The sequence below is a fragment of the Phoenix dactylifera genome, chromosome 4 (assembly GCF_051530095.1).
Source record: "Phoenix dactylifera cultivar Ajwa chromosome 4, Ajwa_hap1_PhDact_Kaust_v1.1, whole genome shotgun sequence".
Classification (NCBI taxonomy): domain Eukaryota; kingdom Viridiplantae; phylum Streptophyta; class Magnoliopsida; order Arecales; family Arecaceae; genus Phoenix; species Phoenix dactylifera.
The window spans coordinates 54242371-54264136 of record NC_143193.1 but is presented as its reverse complement, the minus strand read 5'-3'; the positions used below and the strand labels follow the sequence as shown (position 1 = coordinate 54264136).

The 21766-nt window shown below is 38.2% G+C and overlaps 4 protein-coding genes across 5 annotated transcripts; 2 read left to right on the top strand and 2 right to left on the bottom strand.

Annotated features, from left to right (window-relative positions):
- Positions 1-546: 546 nt before the first annotated feature.
- LOC113461293 (pentatricopeptide repeat-containing protein At2g03880, mitochondrial-like) lies at positions 547-3753 on the bottom strand. Its single transcript, XM_039133328.3, has one exon. It carries the CDS (start codon positions 3607-3609, stop codon positions 652-654), a length of 2958 nt encoding a protein of 985 aa, XP_038989256.3. The 5' UTR covers positions 3610-3753; the 3' UTR covers positions 547-651.
- A 70-nt stretch (positions 3754-3823) lies between these two features.
- Positions 3824-8729, top strand: LOC103707983 (uncharacterized). 2 transcript variants are annotated; one of them, XM_089930306.1, is made up of 6 exons: positions 3824-4731; positions 5904-5977; positions 6086-6204; positions 6869-6952; positions 7274-7343; positions 7772-8729. In XM_089930306.1, the coding sequence occupies exons 3-6, from the start codon at positions 6140-6142 to the stop codon at positions 7826-7828; spliced, it is 276 nt and encodes a 91-aa protein (XP_089786432.1). In that variant the 5' UTR covers positions 3824-4731; positions 5904-5977; positions 6086-6139; the 3' UTR covers positions 7829-8729. The 2 variants fall into 2 exon arrangements, with proteins under 2 accessions (XP_089786432.1, XP_089786433.1); XM_089930307.1 differs by lacking the exon at positions 5904-5977.
- A 3123-nt stretch (positions 8730-11852) lies between these two features.
- Positions 11853-13088, bottom strand: LOC149767846 (histidine-containing phosphotransfer protein 1-like). The gene is made up of 3 exons (XM_089930305.1): positions 12700-13088; positions 12286-12416; positions 11853-12178 (listed from the first exon to the last, which is right to left on the bottom strand). Exons 1-3 carry the CDS (start codon positions 12757-12759, stop codon positions 12106-12108), a joined length of 264 nt encoding a protein of 87 aa, XP_089786431.1. The 5' UTR covers positions 12760-13088; the 3' UTR covers positions 11853-12105.
- A 6984-nt stretch (positions 13089-20072) lies between these two features.
- Positions 20073-21421, top strand: LOC103707973 (uncharacterized). Its single transcript, XM_008792715.4, has 2 exons — positions 20073-20344; positions 20434-21421. Exons 1-2 carry the CDS (start codon positions 20077-20079, stop codon positions 21201-21203), a joined length of 1038 nt encoding a protein of 345 aa, XP_008790937.4. The 5' UTR covers positions 20073-20076; the 3' UTR covers positions 21204-21421.
- The last annotated feature ends 345 nt before the right edge of the window (positions 21422-21766 follow it).

Genomic DNA, 21766 nt, shown 5'->3' with positions numbered 1-21766 from the left:
CTAAGATACTGAATCTGCTTCAAGATTTGACTGACAAAGATTTCCTCGAAAAAAGCAAGAAGGATGTGGCCTGGCAAAGCATATACATTCAGGACATATTTGCTCTTTTTTTCACTCACTTGGATCAAGATATAGAAAGCATAATTCTTTGCTAAAAAGTAAGCTTTCAGCAGATAAATTTTTTTGACTAAAATGTTATTTCGTTTTACAACAATGTAATTTTATTTTACATAAAGGGGACAAAATTATCTGCTGAATTATCTGCTGTTTTCAGCAGATAATTTTGTCCCCCTTATGTAAAAACTGATTAAATCTTAAAGCTGAGGTGTTTGAGATGAAACCATTTACCTCGTTAGATGTATAATGAAATGTTAGATTATCTTGAAGTTGTCCAGCGATGCTAATTTCATGGACATTAAACCTTTGAACCATCTTGATTCGGTTTCTTTTGCCTTCACCACATTCGGATATTCAGTTTTGACTTTAACATATGTTTCTTCCTTCAAAAATCTTGAAATATTTGACATTGATATAAATTTTCAGCTCTTAACATCTAAAAGATTTTAGTATACTGATTCTCAGATTCTTCTGAAACAACTTCCTTGAGGATTGATTATATACAGCTGAATTGAATGTTTTAAAGTTGCATTTCTACCATCTGTCGCTGCAGCTACATTTACCATCTTTGAAACAGTGGAACTTGCAAGTGTCCTTGATGACCACTTCTCGCTCCACAAATGTTGAGATAAACTTGCAAGCTAAGTGGCATGTACCACACATCCTTGCATTTGTAAACACTCGAATTGGTGTCCTGTGTGGTAAGGAAACAAGCCCATAAGCCAAGGCCATGAGTTCAGTGTGATGTGTGTTCTTTCCTTCGGAGTCTTCTGCATTGTGCAGCCAATGTTTCTTATCAGCAACATAACCTAATTCCTCCATCATCCTTGACACTTCACCTAATTTGTCAGACATTTCCATTGGAACCATCTGGCCTGGCACAAACTCATGCACATTTTCTCTTATTTCAATCCAACTAGAGCACGTCTTCAAACTCCTCTTTCTAACCCTTGCAACATCCTCCCACTTGCCTGATGCTAGGAGGACCTGCTGGAGCAGTGCATTAGTTATAAAATCACTTGGTTCAAGTTCTACTAGCCTCTCTGCTGCATGCTTTGCAACCTTCATATTTTCATGTACCATAGTCGAAGAAAGAAGAGCCTTCCAAATTGGAGCACCAGGTTTAAAGGGAATGACACTGTCTATGAAGTGCTCTGCTTCTCTGAGCATTCCGACTTGGCTCAAGACCTCGACCATGCAGCAATAGTGTTCAGCTGATGGGTTGATCTTATAAACTTCAGTCATGGATATGAACAAACGGAATGCTTCATCTACTAGTCCCATTTGAGCACAGGCCTTCAGAACAGAAACAAACGTGTCGGAATTTGGGTTCTTCCCCTTCCTGATCATCAGCATGAAGAGCTCAAGAGCTGCAGATGGGCACCCATTGTGCACATTAGCAGAGATCATTGAGGTCCAGGAAGCAGATTTCCTTTCGGTCATCTGGTTAAAAACATTGATGGCGTGTGCGAGATTTCCACAGTTGGAGTACATTTTGATGAGAGCATTGCTCATATAGGGGTCAGAGACTAGTCCTCTCTTTGTGATGTAGGTATGGGCTTGGATCCCCGCATTGAGTAACAACGTACTCCCACAAGAATTCAGAACAAAACAAGCTGATGCACGATCAAGTTGCCCATTAGAACGTTGGATTCTGTGGAACAGCTTAAGAATTATTTCATAGTCCTTTGCTTTAGCAAAGGCTTTGATTAATGAACCCCATGAGATCTCATGTTCAAAAATCGGCGAGCACAACTTCAAAGCCTGCTGGGGTTGGCCTAAACGTGAGTAAAGGTTGATGAGGGTGTTCACAACTGAAACATTTGATTCGTAACTGTTTCTGATTATATGGCAGTGGATCTCTTTCCCACTTCTAAGACTTCCTAAAGCAGTGCAAGCTAGAAGGGCAGAAGTATAAGTGAATTCATTATCTTTAACATGATCTAGCTGCATCTTTCTGAAGAGCTGGAGAGCTTCCAGAAAACGACCATTCCAGCAGTGTGCAGCGACGATAGCAGACCATGGCACTGTGGCCCAGTCCTTTGTTCCTTCAAACACCGTGAGAGATGCCTCAAGAATCCCACACTTGGCATACATATCAATCAGTGAGCTGATCACATATGCATCCAACTTTATTTCAAGTTTCATAATGCAAGCATGGATCATCTTTCCTGTTTCTAAATCCTTTTGCATAGCACAAGACTTCAGAATGCTTGCCATAATGAACTCATCAAATTCTGTTCCCATGGACTGGAGGCATCTGAAGAGCTTAAGAGGGACCATATTACTGCTATAATCTGATGTCTCATGGTCAATACATTTAATGTACATATCAAGAAGAGCACTGGTGACATGGCTATCTGACTCAAAGCCAGCTCGGATAACATACCCATGGATTTCCTTACCATGATTCAGAGCTTTCATACTGGCGACAGCCTGAAGGGCGCTGCCTAATGTGAATTCATCACAATCTGAACCTTGAGCAGTGAGTGCACGAAATAGCATCAGGGCTTCTTCGTCATGGAGATTGTGAGTGTAGCAGGTGATGGTAGTATTCCAAGAAACCAAATCCTTTTCGAACATCTTATCAAAGACCTGCCTCATCATGCCCAGTTCTCCTGTTCTCCCATAGAATTCCATCAAACAGTTCTCCAAGAACAAGCAAGAATTGAAACCCATCTTTACTATGAAGGAGTGGATCTGAATTCCAAAATTAATGCAGCCCAGATTTGCAGATGCTTTCAGAACAATAGACAAAACAAAGGCATCGAACTGGACTCCAGCCTGAGCCATCTCGCTGAAGAACCTCAGAGCCTCCTTGTCGTGCCCATTCTTCACATATCCACTCAACATGGAGCTCCAAGAAACCAAATCAGGCCGCTGGATTCCCCAGAAGATCCGTGCCGAGTACTGAACTGATCCACAGCTTGCATACATTGTCACAAGAGCATTGGCCACAAACAAGTCCTCCATATAACACAACTTCAAGATGGAGCAGTGTATTTCTCTGCCAAGATCAAGACGTGCTATCGATGCACAAGCACGCAACACCACAGAGAAAACAAAAGGGTCTGGTTGCAGACTAGCGTCAGACGGTAATTGGAGCAAGCGGCGGAACAAAGACATGGCCTCGATAGCAGGGCCGTGGAGTGTGTAGCCAGACATGAGGATGGTCCATGAGACGAGAGTCTTGTCGGGCAATGCATTAAATAAGGCACGAGCTTCGCGCATCCGACCGGCTCGCGTGCACTCCTGGAGTAGGGAAAGGATGAGGTGGTCTTGGTCGAGGTCATTTCTGCGATCATTGATGCTGGAAGTAGCACCGACTATGGTGTCATTGGCACTTGTAATTGAATGGACACCAGGTGAACATGCTGCTTTCAGGGAGATGGGATCTTGTGGGTGCCTGCAGGTAGACTTCTTGTACTGGGGACGGTGGGAAGGTGGGGGCGGAACTGGGGAGGATGAGGTGCAGAGTAGAAAAGGTGGCATGAGCTTGTGCTGTTACCCAGTTATTCTCTGTGATGGCAGCAAGCACTGGTAGGCTTGGATTGCTTCGCTTGGTGGTGGAGAGAGCAAGATAGAAAGGGGATGGCTCGGCTGCAAAGGAAAAAAGTTAACCAGTTATTTTCTTTTGGTCTATCAAGAGGATAAAGCAGGTTCAATAGGGACCACTTGATTCATAAAGTTCGGGACAAGGGTAGCGCGCTGCAACAAGATATTCAAATGGAATGACCCGGCTCCAGCGGGCCTTTCTAGACTGCAGATGGTCTGGAATAAAGAAAAGATAGTCTGGAATAGACCTGATTTTGCCAAACATGTTTGGAAGACAAGAATTAGTTATTCCGAGAACAGTAATTCCAAAAGGTTCTGGAATAACTTTATTACTGGAGTAGGATTCTCTCTTATTCTCATTCTCTCTTTATTTGGACAAAAATAACTTCAAACCCCAGTACTTAATCCAAATTAAACAAAAAAAAATCAGCCAAACAAGAAAAAAGTAATAATTCCTCAGATACTTTTATCTTTTCTCATTTCCAAGCCACAATCATTGTTTTTTTTTTTTTTTCTGATGAAAGGGGAGGCAGAAGGGCACCCGGATTTTATTAAGCAGAAAAATAATTACAAGATCAGAACAGAAGGAATGCGAAGTTTAGCTGCAACGGGGCTATTGAGATGTAAACGAAGGAAAAAGAAAATGACAAACAGGGATAAAGCTAAGAACAAAAGTGCTGTCAGATGAAAATGGGAAACCGAGCAGCAATTGCAGAGTAAATAGCAGAAACAAGATCAAACTATGATTTGGGCCACGTACTAATGAATCAGTCAATCACTGACTATTGGATCAGCCCCCAAATATTGAACAAGTTTGAATGTTTGATTCGACCCTCATTCTGACGTTGGACACTCTCGGGCCATTCACTGGGCTACTCTTCTTTTACTAGATCCTCCAGTCATGTAAAGAACTGGTTTTTTCTCTCCTTGCCTTCCCTCTTCTTCTTTGCGGCCCTTCGATCTCGTCATTTGCAGTCGTCCGCCTGAGCTAAAGACTCGTCTAAGAGGTTGGCCGGGCTCGGCACTGATCGGCGGAGAAAACCGGCTTCGGAACCACTGGTACTTCTTTTCTAATCATTAACCAGTTGATATTCCTTTCCTTTCTTCTTCTAGACTATCTTTCGTTCTCTTCCGTTTTTTTTTGGTAGTTTTAAAACGCATATTTCCTGCTTGTATTTATGCGTGAAAGGTTCTCATAACTTTGTCTGCCAACACAATGTGGTGGATTTGAATATCGGTGCTTCATTTTGCTTTTAAGTACCGTCTTCTTTTGCTTCTGCTTGAATTAACGCGTGAAGTCCAGAAAAGTTCTGGAGAATGAGTTGTCATATATAGTACCGTTTACTTTTTACTTTTTGCCCGAAATCAGTGCCTTTCGGAGCCCATTTTTAGTAATTGACCTCCATTTATAGTAATTGACCTATCTACACTGTCTACTCTCAGGAGTTTCATAGGGAACTCAGCTAATGAATGAGTTGTCATATAGAGGGCATACTGTTTGCTTGCATGATATAATTACTAAGCTTACTTGATTGAATCTATAACTATATATCAACCCATTCAATGCTACTTCGTGTTTCTTTTTTCTTTTTTTTTAACAAAACATTCAAGTTTCAAAGTATTATCGGCATCGAATTTCCCCTGTTTTTTCTCCCCTTCTTTATGCATAACAGTATGGTGATTCACAAATTGTCCGTTGAAATGGCTTTTAAACCAACTCATTGAATTTATATTTATATAAATGGGTCATTCAAGATTGGTCATTAGTGGAAGGCTAGTGGTCAAGATCAGTAAACGTATCACCCAACTCCATCGTATATTTCATGACATTTACATGTGTGTTTTCTCCATTTGCAAATTCTGTGATAGCTTAGTCTTTAATGCATGAATGAAGGTTTTCATACTGTTTAAATGTCAATTTAAATTTTTCCTGTCAGTCATGTTTTAGTTGATTCACAGCCAACCATGGAGGAAACTATCCTAGCCGGCAACATCCTTATGCTGGGACTGCCTTCACCTCTCATACCCCCAGAGATTGCATCTCATGTTCTTGGAGGTGTTAATTTATGTGATGGAATACTGAGGAATCTCTTCAGTGAAATAAGATAATATATGATACAAATCATTATAGTGGCACAGATTGTTGAGCCCATTGCTCTCTCAAAAGAATATATGATCTTAGTCTTTCATTATACATAGAATGAGAAAATTGACATTTTGTAATGCTCTAGGCCTGCAAATCAATGATATTGAGCCACTTTGCCAAGATGAGATCGTTTGGTATAGACAATGTGCTGAGAAAAGGGTTAGCTATATTCACTTATCACCCATGTGATATATGCATTTTTATGTGGCCTACTTATTTTGCTTGTTACCTTGACATTTTCTGTGGGTCTATGGAATTCACTTACAGGATAAGGAGCTAAGATAACGACTCCTGGATAGTGAGGATAAGTTGGGATTGTCTATGCCTTTGGAGCAGGCAAAGGAAAGAGCTGCACAACTTCAATCTGAAGTTGCATTACTAGAGAGGTGCAACCTTTAAGTTCAGTCTGTAGAAAATCTGGGTAACCAATCAATAAAAGGGAAAAAGAGAAGGCGCGATCGAGAAGCTTGTTAGCTGCTCATATGCTAAAAATTTATAATACCTGGATCCTTTTAAATGGGGCATTCATATTCGCCCGTGCTGTATTAATAACTGTAAAAGCTGCTTAAGTACTTAGGGAAAAGGATCATATGAGGCTTGTTAGTTTCAAATTTGGAATTTGTTTCCTATTGTAAGATCTTGCTTTAGACAACATAGATATTGAAGCACGTTTTCTTATATCTTGTCACAATGTCACTAGGCGTAGTGTTTAGCTGAATATGGAGAGAAGGAAACATGCTCGCATGTTTGCTTTATTTGTCGCATCTTTTTTTTTTTTTTCTGTTCACAATTTGAATTTCATCAAAGTGCAGCGTTGCAACAATCCTTCATACTTTAAGGATTGCCTACATTTTAGACAAAAATCTGTTCCATATTCTATGCACTGTAAATGCTAATTTACTGACAAACTAGCTGTGCAACAATTAAAATCATCTGCAAGACAAAAAACAAGAAAATATTATAGTGAATTGCTCTGTCGTTGATTTGAGTACAAACTCATTCCTTGTTGTGTTCACTGTATATGAATTTTTGCACATGCTTAACTTTCAGGCGCATGATTCTTGCAAGTGGAATTGAAGGCATGGATGGATTTCGACAGAGATGGAGCTTACATGGACGCCTTGAGGATACCAAGTATTCTTCCATCATTTTTTAAAAAAAATTAGAAACGAAACAAAGACAAGGTTTGAACTAAAATCAAATCGTTCTTGTGGGTTAACCAAATTATTCCTTAGTCCAAAAATTTGAGTATTCTTTGTGTCTTGTGGTTACAGGCTCTATGTTCATGTCTGCTTTAAGCTGCATAGCAGCACATATGCCTCATGCATTGCAAGTAGATGTGATCCTAGACATAATTCCCTGAATTTCAATTATGTGCTAACTGAATAACACTTGCTAACGTGAAGCCTTGTTGATCTTTTTCTCTGATGCTGCTCTGTCTTTTGTCCTGTGCAGAAAAAGACTAGAAGCCTTGAACCAGGGAATGATGGAGAGGAAAATTGAACAGTCCCCAGGAGCGTCTAAGGTAGAACAACTTTAAAAGAAATGGTTTTTTGGTAACTTCCTTTTTTTCAAAAAAGAACTTTCTTGTAGTGAAGCATGGTGTTTATCTCTCTTCTATATTCACAAAACCAAGGATTGCGGAACCGGTATCGGGTGCCATACCAGTCGGCGCCCGATCTGGTTCGGTACCGGATCGAACCAGACGGAACCGGTCCGGTTCCGTTCAGTTCGCTCTTGTACCGGCCGGTTTTGCCTCCTATGGAGCTGGAACCGTTTTATGTGCCCGAACCGACCCGGTCAGAGACTGGGTTAGCTCGATTTGGCCTGAATCGGTCGGTATAGCCCGATTCGGCATTCCTTGCACAAAACACAGAATTAGTCTTTCCACATCTAAATCAAGAATATTGTGTGAGTCTGTGACCATTCGTTTCTTGTTATATTTCCTCTCAGACAAGAGGAAGGTCCTGGCTAGTTTCAGACATCCACTTGCTGAATTATGCTGATTAACATGCACCAAGAAAGAAGAGGTAGCCATGCAGCAGTTAAAAATCTTTAATAATAAACTGAAAATAAAAATAAATTTGCGATGCACTTTAATCCAAGTGACTCGATAGGGCTTTGGTTGTGGGTTGGTCTTGAGCCCAAATTTGTTGATGGAGGCCATGTTCTTGTTGTTGGCAATAGCAGTGGTGATTGAGTGATTTTGGTAGGCAATACATTGCTGGAAGATATTATTCCTCCTATCAGATCAATCAATTCACTAGAAATTTACTAAATGCAAGCAGCAAATGTTTTTTGTTAGAATATCAAATTGCAAGCATCTCTTCTCCTATGAAACTCAACTTCATAACAACATTAGGCCTAAATGCAGAGTTGAACTTATTGGAATGTATTATGGCCCTGTTTGGGGGAGCTTTTGGAGGGCCAAAAAGCACTTTCTGGCCCTCCAAAAGTATTTTTAGGTAAAAAAGAGTGTTTGGTAAAATTTTGGAAAAGTTGTTTCAGCTTTTGCAGGAAGCTGAAAGCAGCTTTTTGGCAGAAGCTCCATTTTGGAGCTTTCCGAAAATGCTGTTTTCAGCTTTGTCGGGAAGCTGTATTTTTTACCAAAATACCCCCATTTAAAAGTTCATTTTTTCTCCCAAAAATCTCCATCCCACCGCCTTTTCCTCTCTCACCATCCCCCCCTCTCTCTCTCCCTCTCTATCTCCTTCTCCTCAATGTCGCCGGCCCTCCTCCTTTTTCTTTTTTTTTTTTTTGTTTTGGGAGGGAGCCCATGGCTGCCCAGCCACCCATGGCCGCGCTCCCCAGCCGCCGCTGCGACCCACCACAACAAAAAAAAGAGGAAGGGGCGGCCATGGCCGCCGCCTCCCCGGCAGGCGCCGCGGCCCGCCGTCCCGACCCCCTCCCGAGCCCCCCCTCCCCCCGCGGTCGCCGCGGCCCGCCGTCCCGGCCTCCTCCCGAGCCCCCCTCCCCCCGCGGTCGTCGCGGCCCGCTGTCCCGGTCTCCTCCCGAGCCCCCCTCCCCCCGCGGTCGCCGGGGCCTGCTGTCCCACTCCCCTCCCGGGCCTCCTCCCGTGGCCGCCGCGGCCCGGCCCCTTCCGGCACCACCGGCCTCGCGGGAGAAGAAAGGAGAAGGAAAGAGAAGAAGGAAAGAGGAGAAGAGAAGAAAAAAGAAAAGGAAAGAAAAAGAAGAAAAAGGAAAGAAAAAAAAAGGGAAGAAAAAAAAGGAAAGAAAAAAAAAATAAATAAATAAATAAATAAATAAATATGTATATAAATGAACGAATAAATAAATAAATAAATAAAAATATTAGTAATTATTAATTAATTTTGTCACCTAGCTAGAAAATTTGTTAGAGAAATAAATGGTCATCAAAAGAGTAAAAAATTAATTTATATTAATAATTATAGTATTTTATACATTTATTATTGTATTATACTATAAATATAATATAATATAATATTATGTTATGTTAAATAATTTAATATTATATTAAATTATTATCCTATAGTATGCAATGTTATAGTACTATATTATAATAATATTATATTATATTACATTAATATTATACTATATCATATATTTATGTATTAATATATATTATATTTTATTATGCACTATTGTATAATACTAGTAATGTCCTTTATGGTCATTTTGTCATACAAAAGTACTTTCTCAGTTTGTTTACCAAACAAATGTTAAAGCGCCACAGCACTTTAGAAATGTAGTTACCAAACAGCAAACAGCTTTTTATAAAAACTCTGCTTCGAACAGCTCTACTTCCAACAGCTCTACTGCCAACAACTCCCCCAAACAGGGCCTATGTTGGTTGTTGGATCTAATTAGTATCGATGACTACCAAACCACGTGCGAGCGAGGGCCAATATGTTCTATTGAAGATCTGACTAAATAACTAAGGTCGACCATTAATTTTTAAAATAGGGCCTCACATGATCATAAACAATTTTGGTATAGTAATTGTCATTTAATTATTAGCAATAAGCATATAAAGAGTCACTTTGACAACCATTTTGCTTAACTTCAATAAACTGGATAAAGAGAGACCAAATTAAAGATTTCAGAATATAAAAACTTGAGGTTTATTTGATGATACCATTGTCATTAGATCATGACAAGTTTATGTTATCAGAAGAACCTAGACATTGATATGGATTGCTCTCCAAGACTATTGTTTTCAATTGCCTTTAGCAAGTTTGATTTGTTGCTTGACCTGGCATCAAACAAGAAGTCAACAAGAATAATTAATAAATAAAAGTGGATTAGCACAAATATAAAATAAACACATTGCAAGGTTTAGGTGTCATGTATGTATAATCACATAGATGCACATACAGTCGTGATGTCTAGATACCTTTCATGCATATTAATTTAAAAGCATATATTACTAGTTGAAATCCATAAAAATATAGGTACACATCAAATGGATATTATGGAAAGTTAAAAAGATTGAGATTTATATCTTGGATCAAAAAAAGTTATATCAAGAAATGAAGGATGCATACAAAATACATTGAATGACTTGCAGTCTGATGGTCTAGCCATCATCATTCATAATGCTATTGTCATTGAATGTTCTAATTGTCATTAGAAAAGTTGTTTTTCTTTATCAAAGTTGAATATGTAAGTAAGAAAGGAAATTTATTAACCAAAGGCAACTATGAAAAAGATCAACAAATGCTAAGGAGACTTCGGTCTGGCAGTTTGCAACTGTTCCTTGCACAAATTTTGTTAAGCAAGATGGTGCCTCCTCCATCATTAAAAACAATGCATGGAACTAGTATAACATGAATATTCTCCAAAACCTACATAGCGGGTATCATAGAATTACCTTAAGCATCTCCTCAAATTTAGCTTGCACATGAAAATATTCTTGCTTCACCAAGTGGAAAGCATTCCTACAACTATAAGATAAACACACTGTTATTGACAATGAAATGTACCTAACAAATAAGACATGAAGGAGAAATGATGGAAGTGATCCAAAGTGAAATAAAGAAAATCCAAACCAAATATTACATGAAAAATGGAGATACTTAAAAGTAAATAAAATGCCAGATTAAAATGTAATAGTTGGCAAGCAAAATGTAAAAAGATATATCTTCCAACTGAAAATATCAACTGAAAATATATCTTCCAACTTATTTTTACACATAACCAAGAAAGTTCATTTATATTGTAAACTTCCAATTAACAATGGTGCCATAAGTCACAAAGATTTAGTCCTAAAATAATCTAAAATATTTTGCATTAACAAAGACTTTATTTTTCATGTATAAGCTATGGAATCACATGTACACATATAAGTAAAATAAATATAGCATGCAAACTCTAAACCCATTTTAGATCATAAAAATTAATAGAAAGAAGCATATTATGAATTCAAGGAGTTATAAGTCAATTATGTGTATCTTTGAAATCAAAGAGAAAAGGTGAAACTATGGAAGACATATAATGGACGTGATATGCTTTGCACTATACCTATTGACAACAATCCTGCAAGTAATCATTTCCCTTATTTCATTATTCAAAGCTCCAAAAGGTATTTTTATGAAAAAGTGGAAAAGAAATTTTAACAAAAGATCTAAATTATTATCAGAAAGAAATCTTAACAATAAAGATCTAAATTTTTATTGGAAAGAAATCGTGATAATAATAGTATAGCGGCAACAATGTGATTTTGACTACTTGAAATTTATTCTTGCATAATTCAGGGCAAAATTCAGCCAAAGAAAGATAAAAAATGTTACATGTAGAAAGAATAAGAAAACTAATTATGTAACATTTGACACAAACATCATCTACTAATACTTTCATTAAGTACCATTCTAATTTTAAAAAAAAAATCGAAACTGAAAAAGAAGATTTGACAATAGATCTTTTCATGATTCAAATCTTCAGTTAACTATAATATGAGGATATTTCATACCCTTCAAGATCATAAAGATCACAAAAATCACGCATTTTGATGCATGCTTTGTCCACACTGTGCGCTCCAACACTGCAATATGCACAGACATCTTCTGGAAATAAATAATGTTGCAATCATAGAGACACAAATTTGTATTCAAGGATGCACTGAACTGGAATAGTTGCAAACCTAGATCTTGGCTAACCATTTGAGTAAAATTTGCATCAATTAAGGAGATCATAAGTATGGAAAAAGGACTCATTATATTCAATATTATAGATAACAAATTTAGGAAGACAAATTCTAGGCAAATGGAATGGATTTTCTCAGAGGTATGCTAAAGCTAGCATAAACATTACGAGGCACTGCTTCCTATTAATTGGTGGATGTAGCAATCCATCTTTCGGTAGTCGACTTCAGTCTCTTTCCTACAAGCAAAAGAGCATATGCCAGCATAAATCGTGGCATGTAATTGAAGAAAGGAACCAAAAAGCATAATATCCAAAATCGAAAAAAAAAAACCCTTTGAACTTACATCAACTTTTCCAACTCTTTGAAAACCTTTTCAGTATTAGCAAAGAAGGTAGTGATGACCTCTGCAACAAAATTTGGGTTCTCTTCGTTCTGCAGCATTTGAAGTTGTTGGAATTGAACATCAAGCAGCCCCTACATCAGGAAAAGATCTTGGTGAAAATATAAAAAGAAAGAGTTCTACATTGTTCAAGAATTGTTTGAAAAAAAAGTGCCAAGAAGAACAATCTTTGAAATGAATAAGTGAACTTCAATGAGAGATTGGAGAATAAAATGATAAACAATAGTCAGATTACGTCAGTGGCACCAAAAACTCCATCGTAATCAAGAAATCAAAACCCTAAATAGTCTATATAGAGATTTGAATAGGGACATTGAAAGCAAACCATCTAAGAATTGGAAAAAGATTTCAAGGTACCTCTTCATACATGGACTCGATGAAATGATATAGCTGCTTCTGAAGTCCTATGGATGCCATTGAGGAGGAAGGCAAGGGGTAGAGGTGGAGATGGGGAAGAAGACCATGATCTATTGGCCTCTATTTATTGCTTACATTTGGTTCTGAGAACAAAGCCAAAACTAGAAAACTTCAATTTTTACAAATATTTGCTCATTTATTACTACATCTCTTGCAACTTTCTATTTTGCAATTGGAAAGTGAGATTGGATTTGGCCATGAGATTCTGTAAGATTCTGTATCTCTTCTATGTTGTTCATGTCTAATTTCCGTTGTAATTCATATAAAGGATTTGGCTATATCTCCTTTTACCATCTCTAGCTTTTGGAGAATGCAAATCCTTCAGTAGTACTGGAAGATTGTGGTGCAAAAATAATAGCTCTGGGAGCAAGTGATTCTTAGTTGTACTCGTCTTTCATCTTGTAATATACGTCTTTTGACTAATACACTCTCTACATGTTTGTGTAGTTAGAAGAACGATAGTTGTGTATGAGATTACTTGACACCTATACGACTTAAGGACATAAATAATGACATACTAGATCACTTGATGATCAGATGTTTCTGTCTCTAGATGATAATAGATAACTTCTATACTAATATGCAAATAGGCAAGATGAGACTAAATTCTTGAAAACTTCTCTTTGATACTGAGGACTTGCTATCACATATCTTTCTGTCTCTAGAAACGAAAATTTATTGCAACCGATTCTAGATGATTTTCTCAATATGCGTGCACAGACCTTTCCAAATCAAATCCAGTAGCATGTTGCACAGATATACACTGATAAGGTTCTTTTCATGTGCCATAATTTGATGTATCGTATCAAGCATACCATTGTGACAAGATTGTGCACCTCATGTGGACTACACTTGCTATCTTGCATTGGAAAGAAAATCTTATGACAAAATTAGACGATACGTGTATCTTGTAATATGCAAGCATTGTAATTTTCATATTATGTATTTCTAGATGTAGTGTCACCGGATCTCCGACTAAAGTTACATGAATGATAGGGTGCAATAATATATTGCTCCACTTTGCCAGTATAACACCAGTCCAAACATGAGTAATTGAAACATACCATGTCAAGAAAGAAATATAAAATGATTAATATTTTTTATCTAAACTCTTGTTATGATGAATTTAGAAAAATACAATATAAAAATAATGCTGCTTGTTAAGATGTGTATTTTTCATTGTCAAGAGAACCAATGCCTCGCAATGTAGGATTCGATAAAAATCTAGTTCCATGTATAATCGAGATTTTCTCTGCAGTACGAGGTAGCAAGCATAACTTTTATGAGCTTCTCGGCTTCTTAGTAGTGATAAGCTTGATATGCAAAATTATAACATACATGAGAAGAAAATGATTGTCATATCTGGAACAGAATTTTCTATGAAACCTATGGACATTGGTAGATTTGCAAAGTAAAATCTTTTGGTCTACATCCTTGGAAAATTCTGTGGAATGAATCCCGGTAGAATTTCATTTTCCTTTTGTTTTCTCTCTTCGTGAAAATTTTTCATTATTGCAAGTATTTGAAGATCTAAGAGTATTATTTTACTTTTCTAGTTTGTTTGTTGGTATCTAAGCTATCCCTATAACTGTGGTAAACAAAGACGTGGCAACTAAAATGGCCAAATGTGCCATCCATTATGTTTTTAAGTTGGACAGGTGATTAATCACATTTTAGTTATTCAGAACATGAAAAGAACTTCTTTTGACTATATAGCATTGACAGATACACCGCTTTCAAGAATAATTAGTAGCATAAGTTCCCAAATTCACATAGAGTTTTTTTTTTGTGTGTGTGTTTTTTTTTTTTTTTTTGAGATCAGGAAGGGCTAATTCCCACCTCCTATCCATACCTGCCCCACCCTACAGGAGTTGAAGTTGTTGAAATAAAAGATATTAGTAGGAGAAAGTTTAGCAAGAAATATGGTGCAACAAGAATGAGAAAAAGGTTTATCAATTGTGGCATGTCTAAGGCGCAATCTTTAGAGAAAATTCATCCTTTTAAGGTGCACAAGTTACTTACCAGCTTTCTTCTGAGATACAATGATCCTCCACGAATTACACCCATAAGCAGAGAAAGAGCTCAAAATGTTCGTGCATTCTCAGAGACCACAACCCCTGTTTTTTTTCAACCTTCTTAGGTTATTCAGTCATGGAATGTATGGCCAATTACGGAGTGAATGACTAGTTGATTGAGCCAATCAAGCCATGGTCTCTTAGGTATAAAATGTGACTAAAAAGTCATAAAATAAATGTCTAGCCTCATCAGGCGTGCCACGGCACAGGTGCACAAATGGCAAATACCAAAAATTTAAAATTTCTAAAGCATGCAAAGGACCTTTATTAATCAATAAAAAAACTTAGAGGTTTCTAATAGAAGTAAATGCCTGATTACCCAAGGGACGATGTAGTGCCAACTGAGCAAAAGCAGTCGCCGGGGTTTCTAATAGTAAGATTCATTATTTTCGTAGTTAATAAAAAAATATTTTTTAACTTATGTTATCTATTATATAACCAAAATAAAAGAGGATATAAATTACAGCACGATTTTGAATCAAAAATGAGATTTCAAGATATGACAAATTTATTCAACCTACCAATGACCAAGTTAAATATAATGTACCATAGGACCTTCTCTATTCGTTCCTATTAGTTGAAAAAATAATTGAATTTATGCAGGTCTGGAGGTGAATTGAAAAGAAGTCTGTATTGGTTCTACTCTCTCTCTCTCTCTCTCTCTCTCTCTCTCTTTATGAACATAATGTTTTCTTTGTCAATGGATTAGAGCAAAAACAATTGGGATCTACTGCGGTAATGATGTGGTAACATCCACAACTACAAACAGCAATACTTGCTAACAACAATATCATGGAGGGTGTCAACAAAATTTGATCCGAAATCCAAAACTGCCTCCATGGACATATAAGAAATGTCTCACAACCATAGATCCAATCTAGCTTCCGATATGGAATTTGAAGGTATTTAATAGGAAGCGACACTTCATCCAAAGATGAACAATAATATGCTAGATTAGAGAAAAATATAAACTGAATAAGATTTTCAAGCTTCCGTCGCATTGCTCTTGTGACTGTCTACAGATGTCCGATAACATTTTATTCAATGAAGTATTAACAACCATTGTCTATACTGGGAAGTTAAAACGGGACGTCTCCTTTCATGATCTAAGCAACTACCAAAAATATATGTTCTTTTAGTGATGACCGAACTTTTTACAGGGATTAGATTAGAAATGGAATTCATCACCTTTGTTACTTTTTGTGAAGTCCTACTTTGACCAATGAAAGAGGAATAGCAAGTGTCAAAGAAGTAATTAACTTAGTTTCTCTATAAATGGCATAATCATTGTCACTGAAAGTCCATTATAAACACACAGACGGCTCTATGGTGTAAAAAGCTGTATTAATTGAAAAATTTAATGATAAGTATAATCAGAACTATATAAAAAAGGCTAATCAAATTTGGTAAATTTTTCACTTAATAAATCCTGACAGATCTGTCCATGTCCGAAGCCTAATGCAAAACTGACTCAATGCAGCCTACTACTCCTTTTGGCAGATAAAGTCATCAAACAGAAGTTTTAACAGTAAAGCAGATAAGACATTCATCTGGCCATCACCCATCAAACATTTGACAAAATTGACACTGGATTCAAATCCAAGCTATTGATGTCAACTTACACAAGTCATAGGCAACAATGATGTCATTTACCTCTTATAATTGCAAAGTTGCAGTTAAATCACATCACCATCTTAACTCCTTATATATATATATATATATATATATATATATATATATATATATATATATATATATATATATATATATATATATATATATATATAAAGCGCCAGGATGATAGTCGAGTGACCCTACCCAAATTAACAACGTATATTTTTGAAAATCCTGGAACGGGGCCTCAGCTAAAAAAAGGTGTTTGCAGTAAACAAAATAGACGAGTAGCTGAGAGATTATACCATACTAATTGCAAAATGTTCGCAGTCATAGCACACTTCACACACAAAAGGTTATATAAACGTTGAACAAATACCGGTTCATCAGTTTACAGGAGACCGTCACGATCATGCAGTGGTAGGAGCGGCAGAAGCAGCCTCGGTTTCTGGTCCTGCCTTACAGAAGGAAGCCTTTTTTTTCCTTGTCCTTGAAACAGTTTGTAAAACAGCAACAGGTTTGAAATAAGTCTAACTGATCTAGTCAATTACCCAGCTTTTCTACATTGACAGTTTATCGTGTACAAGATTTTCGATTCAAGCTTCAATTTCGAAAGGCTGAAAAAATTGATTTTGGGTGCTCACAAGTTGCTCATCCTTCTCACCATATGGCAGATCTTCATCTCTAGATATAGGAAACAACTTCACTTTAAGAGTTGGTAGTGCTTGGGTTCAAGGTGTCATCAATCAAGATACAAGGTCGGTGAGTTGGGCAATCCTCTCCTTTACTTATGTGAAGCGTCTCTTTATATCATCCATTGAGGTAAAAGTAGTAGTCAAAATCATCCTTATCCTTTGTTGACTTTTGAGCATTCATAGTGGTTCTCTCATATGCTTACACTGCTTATGATTCTGGATTAAATCAAGGCCCTCACAATACTAGAGAATCAAAGCTCTGATACGATCTGATCAGAGAGAAGGAAGAAATTTCTTCAACCTGCTCAAAAGTCGAATTTTTTTAAAAAAAAGTTTGGTAGAGTTTAGGTCTTTTTTTCTTTTATCAATCTCCTAAATCTAAGTTACAAGCATTTATTTATAGCAGTGAGGTTCATGCACCATTGATCAGATTCCTCTTTCAGTTAAAAGAGATTGCAACATTCTCAAAATAAACATATATAGTAGAAATTATAATGAAAAAGCTAAAATTCTACAAGACATAGATCTTAACTTTTACATCAATTTTGTCTTCAGCCGCTTTGCTTTATTTTTCTTTGATTGAGATAGATATATATATATATATGCCGATTAAAACTTCCTCAAAAAAAGAAAATTGCTTTGATCGGTTTGTTTGGAGGTCCGAATGGTGGAAATTGATCCTGATCATTAGGTGCTACAAACCTGGTACGGCCAGCCTTATGTAGCAAATGTTGTGTCGAACATACGATTGGAAAGAATGAGAATACATTAGAAAGGGAACGATTCATCGAATCCATCGGTTATCTCTTTCAACAAATTGTCTGATTGTGATAGCTTATCGAGACTTGTTACTACATTAAGAAAATTCTCTAGAAGAGAGCTCAAAGAGGGCTATCAAGTGTAACGAATATAGGGAATTGCATAGATAAATAGAATTTCTGTCCATACCAACCTGAACACAAGATTAGGGTGAGATAAGCGAAGTTAAAAGTAAAGAGAGGCATTCTATATGTAATAGAATAATCTTCAAAGGACAAATATTCTACATTATCTTAATAGATATAAATCATATCTACCATGATATCAATTGATCATGTGATATTAACATCATATAGAGATTTTATGCTCTTTATTTTACTACATTAAACATTTTTGTCTTAATTTCTTAATATGAAGTAATAATTTCTGTTTTTTTCATGACCATTGATGCTTCAATATCATATGAATTTTTCTAACTTAATGAGATATTTGGTCTCTTTGGAGAATTTCGGTAGCCTTTTGTGAGAGAAGTTGAGATTAATCGACATTATAATTAGTGTTAGCAGCATCGTCCCGCCAAGACAGCCTATATGTTAGTCTCGGTCGTGGGCCAACTTGGTGCATTGCTACTACTTGCGAAAAAAAAGAACCAAAGAAGTACTCAATCAAACATATAGATGAACATATATGACAAATAATCTTATAATATAAATATAATGTCATAAAACCTTAATTTAGTAGTGTAATAACTATGGTAATATTATGATCACATAAGATGTACATTATAATATATTACATTTTCTTAATATAGTGTAAGATATAAAACATCATTAGTACCGTATAAATACAATCATTAGTATTAATAATATGACAATAATACAATATCAATATAATATAATAAGCTATATATAATATAGTATCGTACAATATATAATGATACGATATGATGTAATACAATATAATATAATGTAATGTAATGTAATATAATATAAGATGGTATATAACTCTGTGCAGTGAATGTTGATGTTAATCCCTCGAAACCTTGTCCTTTTAAAATGAGGACTAGGAACGGGTTCTCAGGTCAAATTCATTAGCTTATCGTGGACCTCAAGGGCAGTCGTCTTCAAGAATCAAATTCCTCTTCTTGGACGGTGGAATAGTTTGAGGAAGCTTAGTATACCTAAAATTAGCAACTTTGACTTCAAGATGGCGCCATGGCATTGGATGCCAATAATATTGCACCCAAGATTGTCTTTTAGCTGTCACATGCTATGATGCGCATATATATTGGCGGCCATGGCCACCTTTAAGCTAGAGTTGACTACTTTCTAAAATATTCTCATCCAGCCGGACCACATAAACATAGGAACGAAAAGCTATTTGACCTTCGTGCCAAGCAGCCACCATTTTCCCTCTCTTTCTCATTTTATTTTATTTTTTTATTTCTATTTTTGTATATACCTTTTACATGGCCGAGTAAAGATAATTTCTATGTGTGAGTGCTATCTTGTCAAGCTGGTAAAGTTCTGACAACCAGGGTTAGGTCAACCAGGTCACAAGTACCTACCTGAGCAAAGCTCCTAAAAATTTTTCGGGCTTCGCCGAGCTAGGATCTGAAACTTCTTTCCAAATCCCGACACGAGCCTGCGCCCAGCCCAACGTAAATAAGCTTGTTTAGCTTGAAACGCCAGGCTCGATTCGAATTGGCTTGATTGACCCAAAATTTTTGACCCAATTGGCCCAAAATGCTCGATCTTGGCAATAATGAATTTGGTCTAGGATAGGGCTGGGTTCTGGGTCGAGCCAAGCATCGGTCCAATCACGGTTCAAAAATTTACTGGGATCCTATTCTAAGATCCATACTAGACTGAAACAGTCTTGAGCCTGGCCTAAGGCCCAATCTAAAGCAGCCCTGGCCCAGGCTTATAGGCGCCTCAGTACCAAATGGTCTGGAACAGAGTTCTGGCCTAAGAAAACGCATAACGAGTATATAAAATAGCACCTCCACGTATGTTCAGATGGCAATCTACAGCGTATAGACTTCTTGTGATGGCAAAGGTGAAATTGCTGAAAACTTAAGCTTCGGCATCGTGACATGATTACCCTACGTAAAGGCATCACAAGTCAACTTCATACATGCACGCAAACGTGCCCATAAAAGGAGGTGCCGCACCATGCCACACCCATCATCCAAACCCAAGCCATCAGTAACAAGTCATTTGGCTGCAATAACGACTGAGTCGATGGGTCGATCAGGCTTGGCTGTTCTCCTGGCTTGTGCCGTCCTCATCCTAGCCACGGCCGATGCTGCCCCATGGAAGCCCAAGAAGGTGAAGTGCCACAATAAGAAGGAATACCCCACCTGCACCTACCACATGTACTGCCCAGAGAGCTGCCCTCGATCTTGCTTCGTGGACTGCTCGCTCTGCCGTCCAGTTTGCAGTAAGTATCGATCCAATTTCAGTGGCCTGATCGCATGCACGATTATTTACGTTGTATCGCATTTTGACAAGGCCTCGATTCTGGTACAGGTTGCGACAAGGGTGGTTCAGTGTGCCAAGACCCCCGCTTTGTCGGCGGTGACGGCATCACCTTCTACTTCCACGGCCGGAAGGATCGCGACTTCTGCCTCCTCTCCGACTCCAACCTCCACATCAATGGCCACTTCATTGGGAAGCGAGGCCCCAACATGACCCGAGACTTCACCTGGGTCCAATCCATCGCTGTGCTCTTCGACGATCACCGTCTCTACGTCGGTGCCCGGAAGACCGCGACGTGGGATGATACTGTTGACCGCCTCGCCGTCTTCTTCGACGACGAACCCATCTACCTCCCGACCGAGGAGGGTGCGAAGTGGCAGTCGTCGGTGGTTCCGGCAGCGTCCATCGTTCGATCAAGCGGCACCAACGCAGTCACGGTGGAGGTCGAAGGAATGTTTAAGATCGCCGCTAACGCGGTCCCGATCACGGAGGAGGAGTCTCGGGTGCACCGATATGGGGTGACAGCCGATGACTGCTTTGCTCACCTTGATTTAGGATTCAAGTTCTATTCTCTAAGTAACGACGTGCATGGGGTCTTGGGGCAGACGTACAGAGAGGGTTACGTCAGCAGGGTGAAGGTATCATCCAACATGCCGATCATGGGAGGGGAGGACAAGTTCTCCACGTCTGATCTCCATGCCGCTGATTGCAAAGTTGCACGCTTCGGGCGTGGGGATGCAGGCATCACATTGGTTGCAGACCCAGCTGATGTCAGGTGTTCGAGCGGCATCACTGGCCGTGGAATCGTCTGCAAGAAATAAGGGCCATGGTTGTCCATACGATATGTACATCGTACATTCATAATATCATTTACGCGAATAAGGATCTAATTACCATAAGCTTGGTAATGAGCTCAAGCTTTTAGAATAAGGTGTTGCTCATTGATTTGTGGGCTCCCTATGGTCTAGTAGCAACTAGCCGGAGCACTGTACGCCTCGTAATTAATTTCACAAATAAAAACTCCACAAGTTTTTTTTTTTCCTTAATGAAACTATCTATGGATATCTTTTCTTTTCTAATTGGTTTGCTGATTGCTGTAGGACAACCATGGTCCTATATAATCTAGTTCACCAGAAATGTTGTTTTTAACTGCATTGCATCTGCAATATATATATATATATGTTGCTGGAAATTGGACCCGGGGGCAATCTTCGGTCGAGGAGAGGGAACGACTGTTAGTCCTCACGGCGGGGCGGCGGTCGGAGAGAAGGAACAGCAGGTCCTCGCAGCGGGGCGGCGATCCGTTGGCTGGCGGCGTCCTCCGTCCGGGGCGGTCGGAGAGAAGGAACAGCAGGTCCTCGCAGCGGGGCGGCGATCCGTTGGC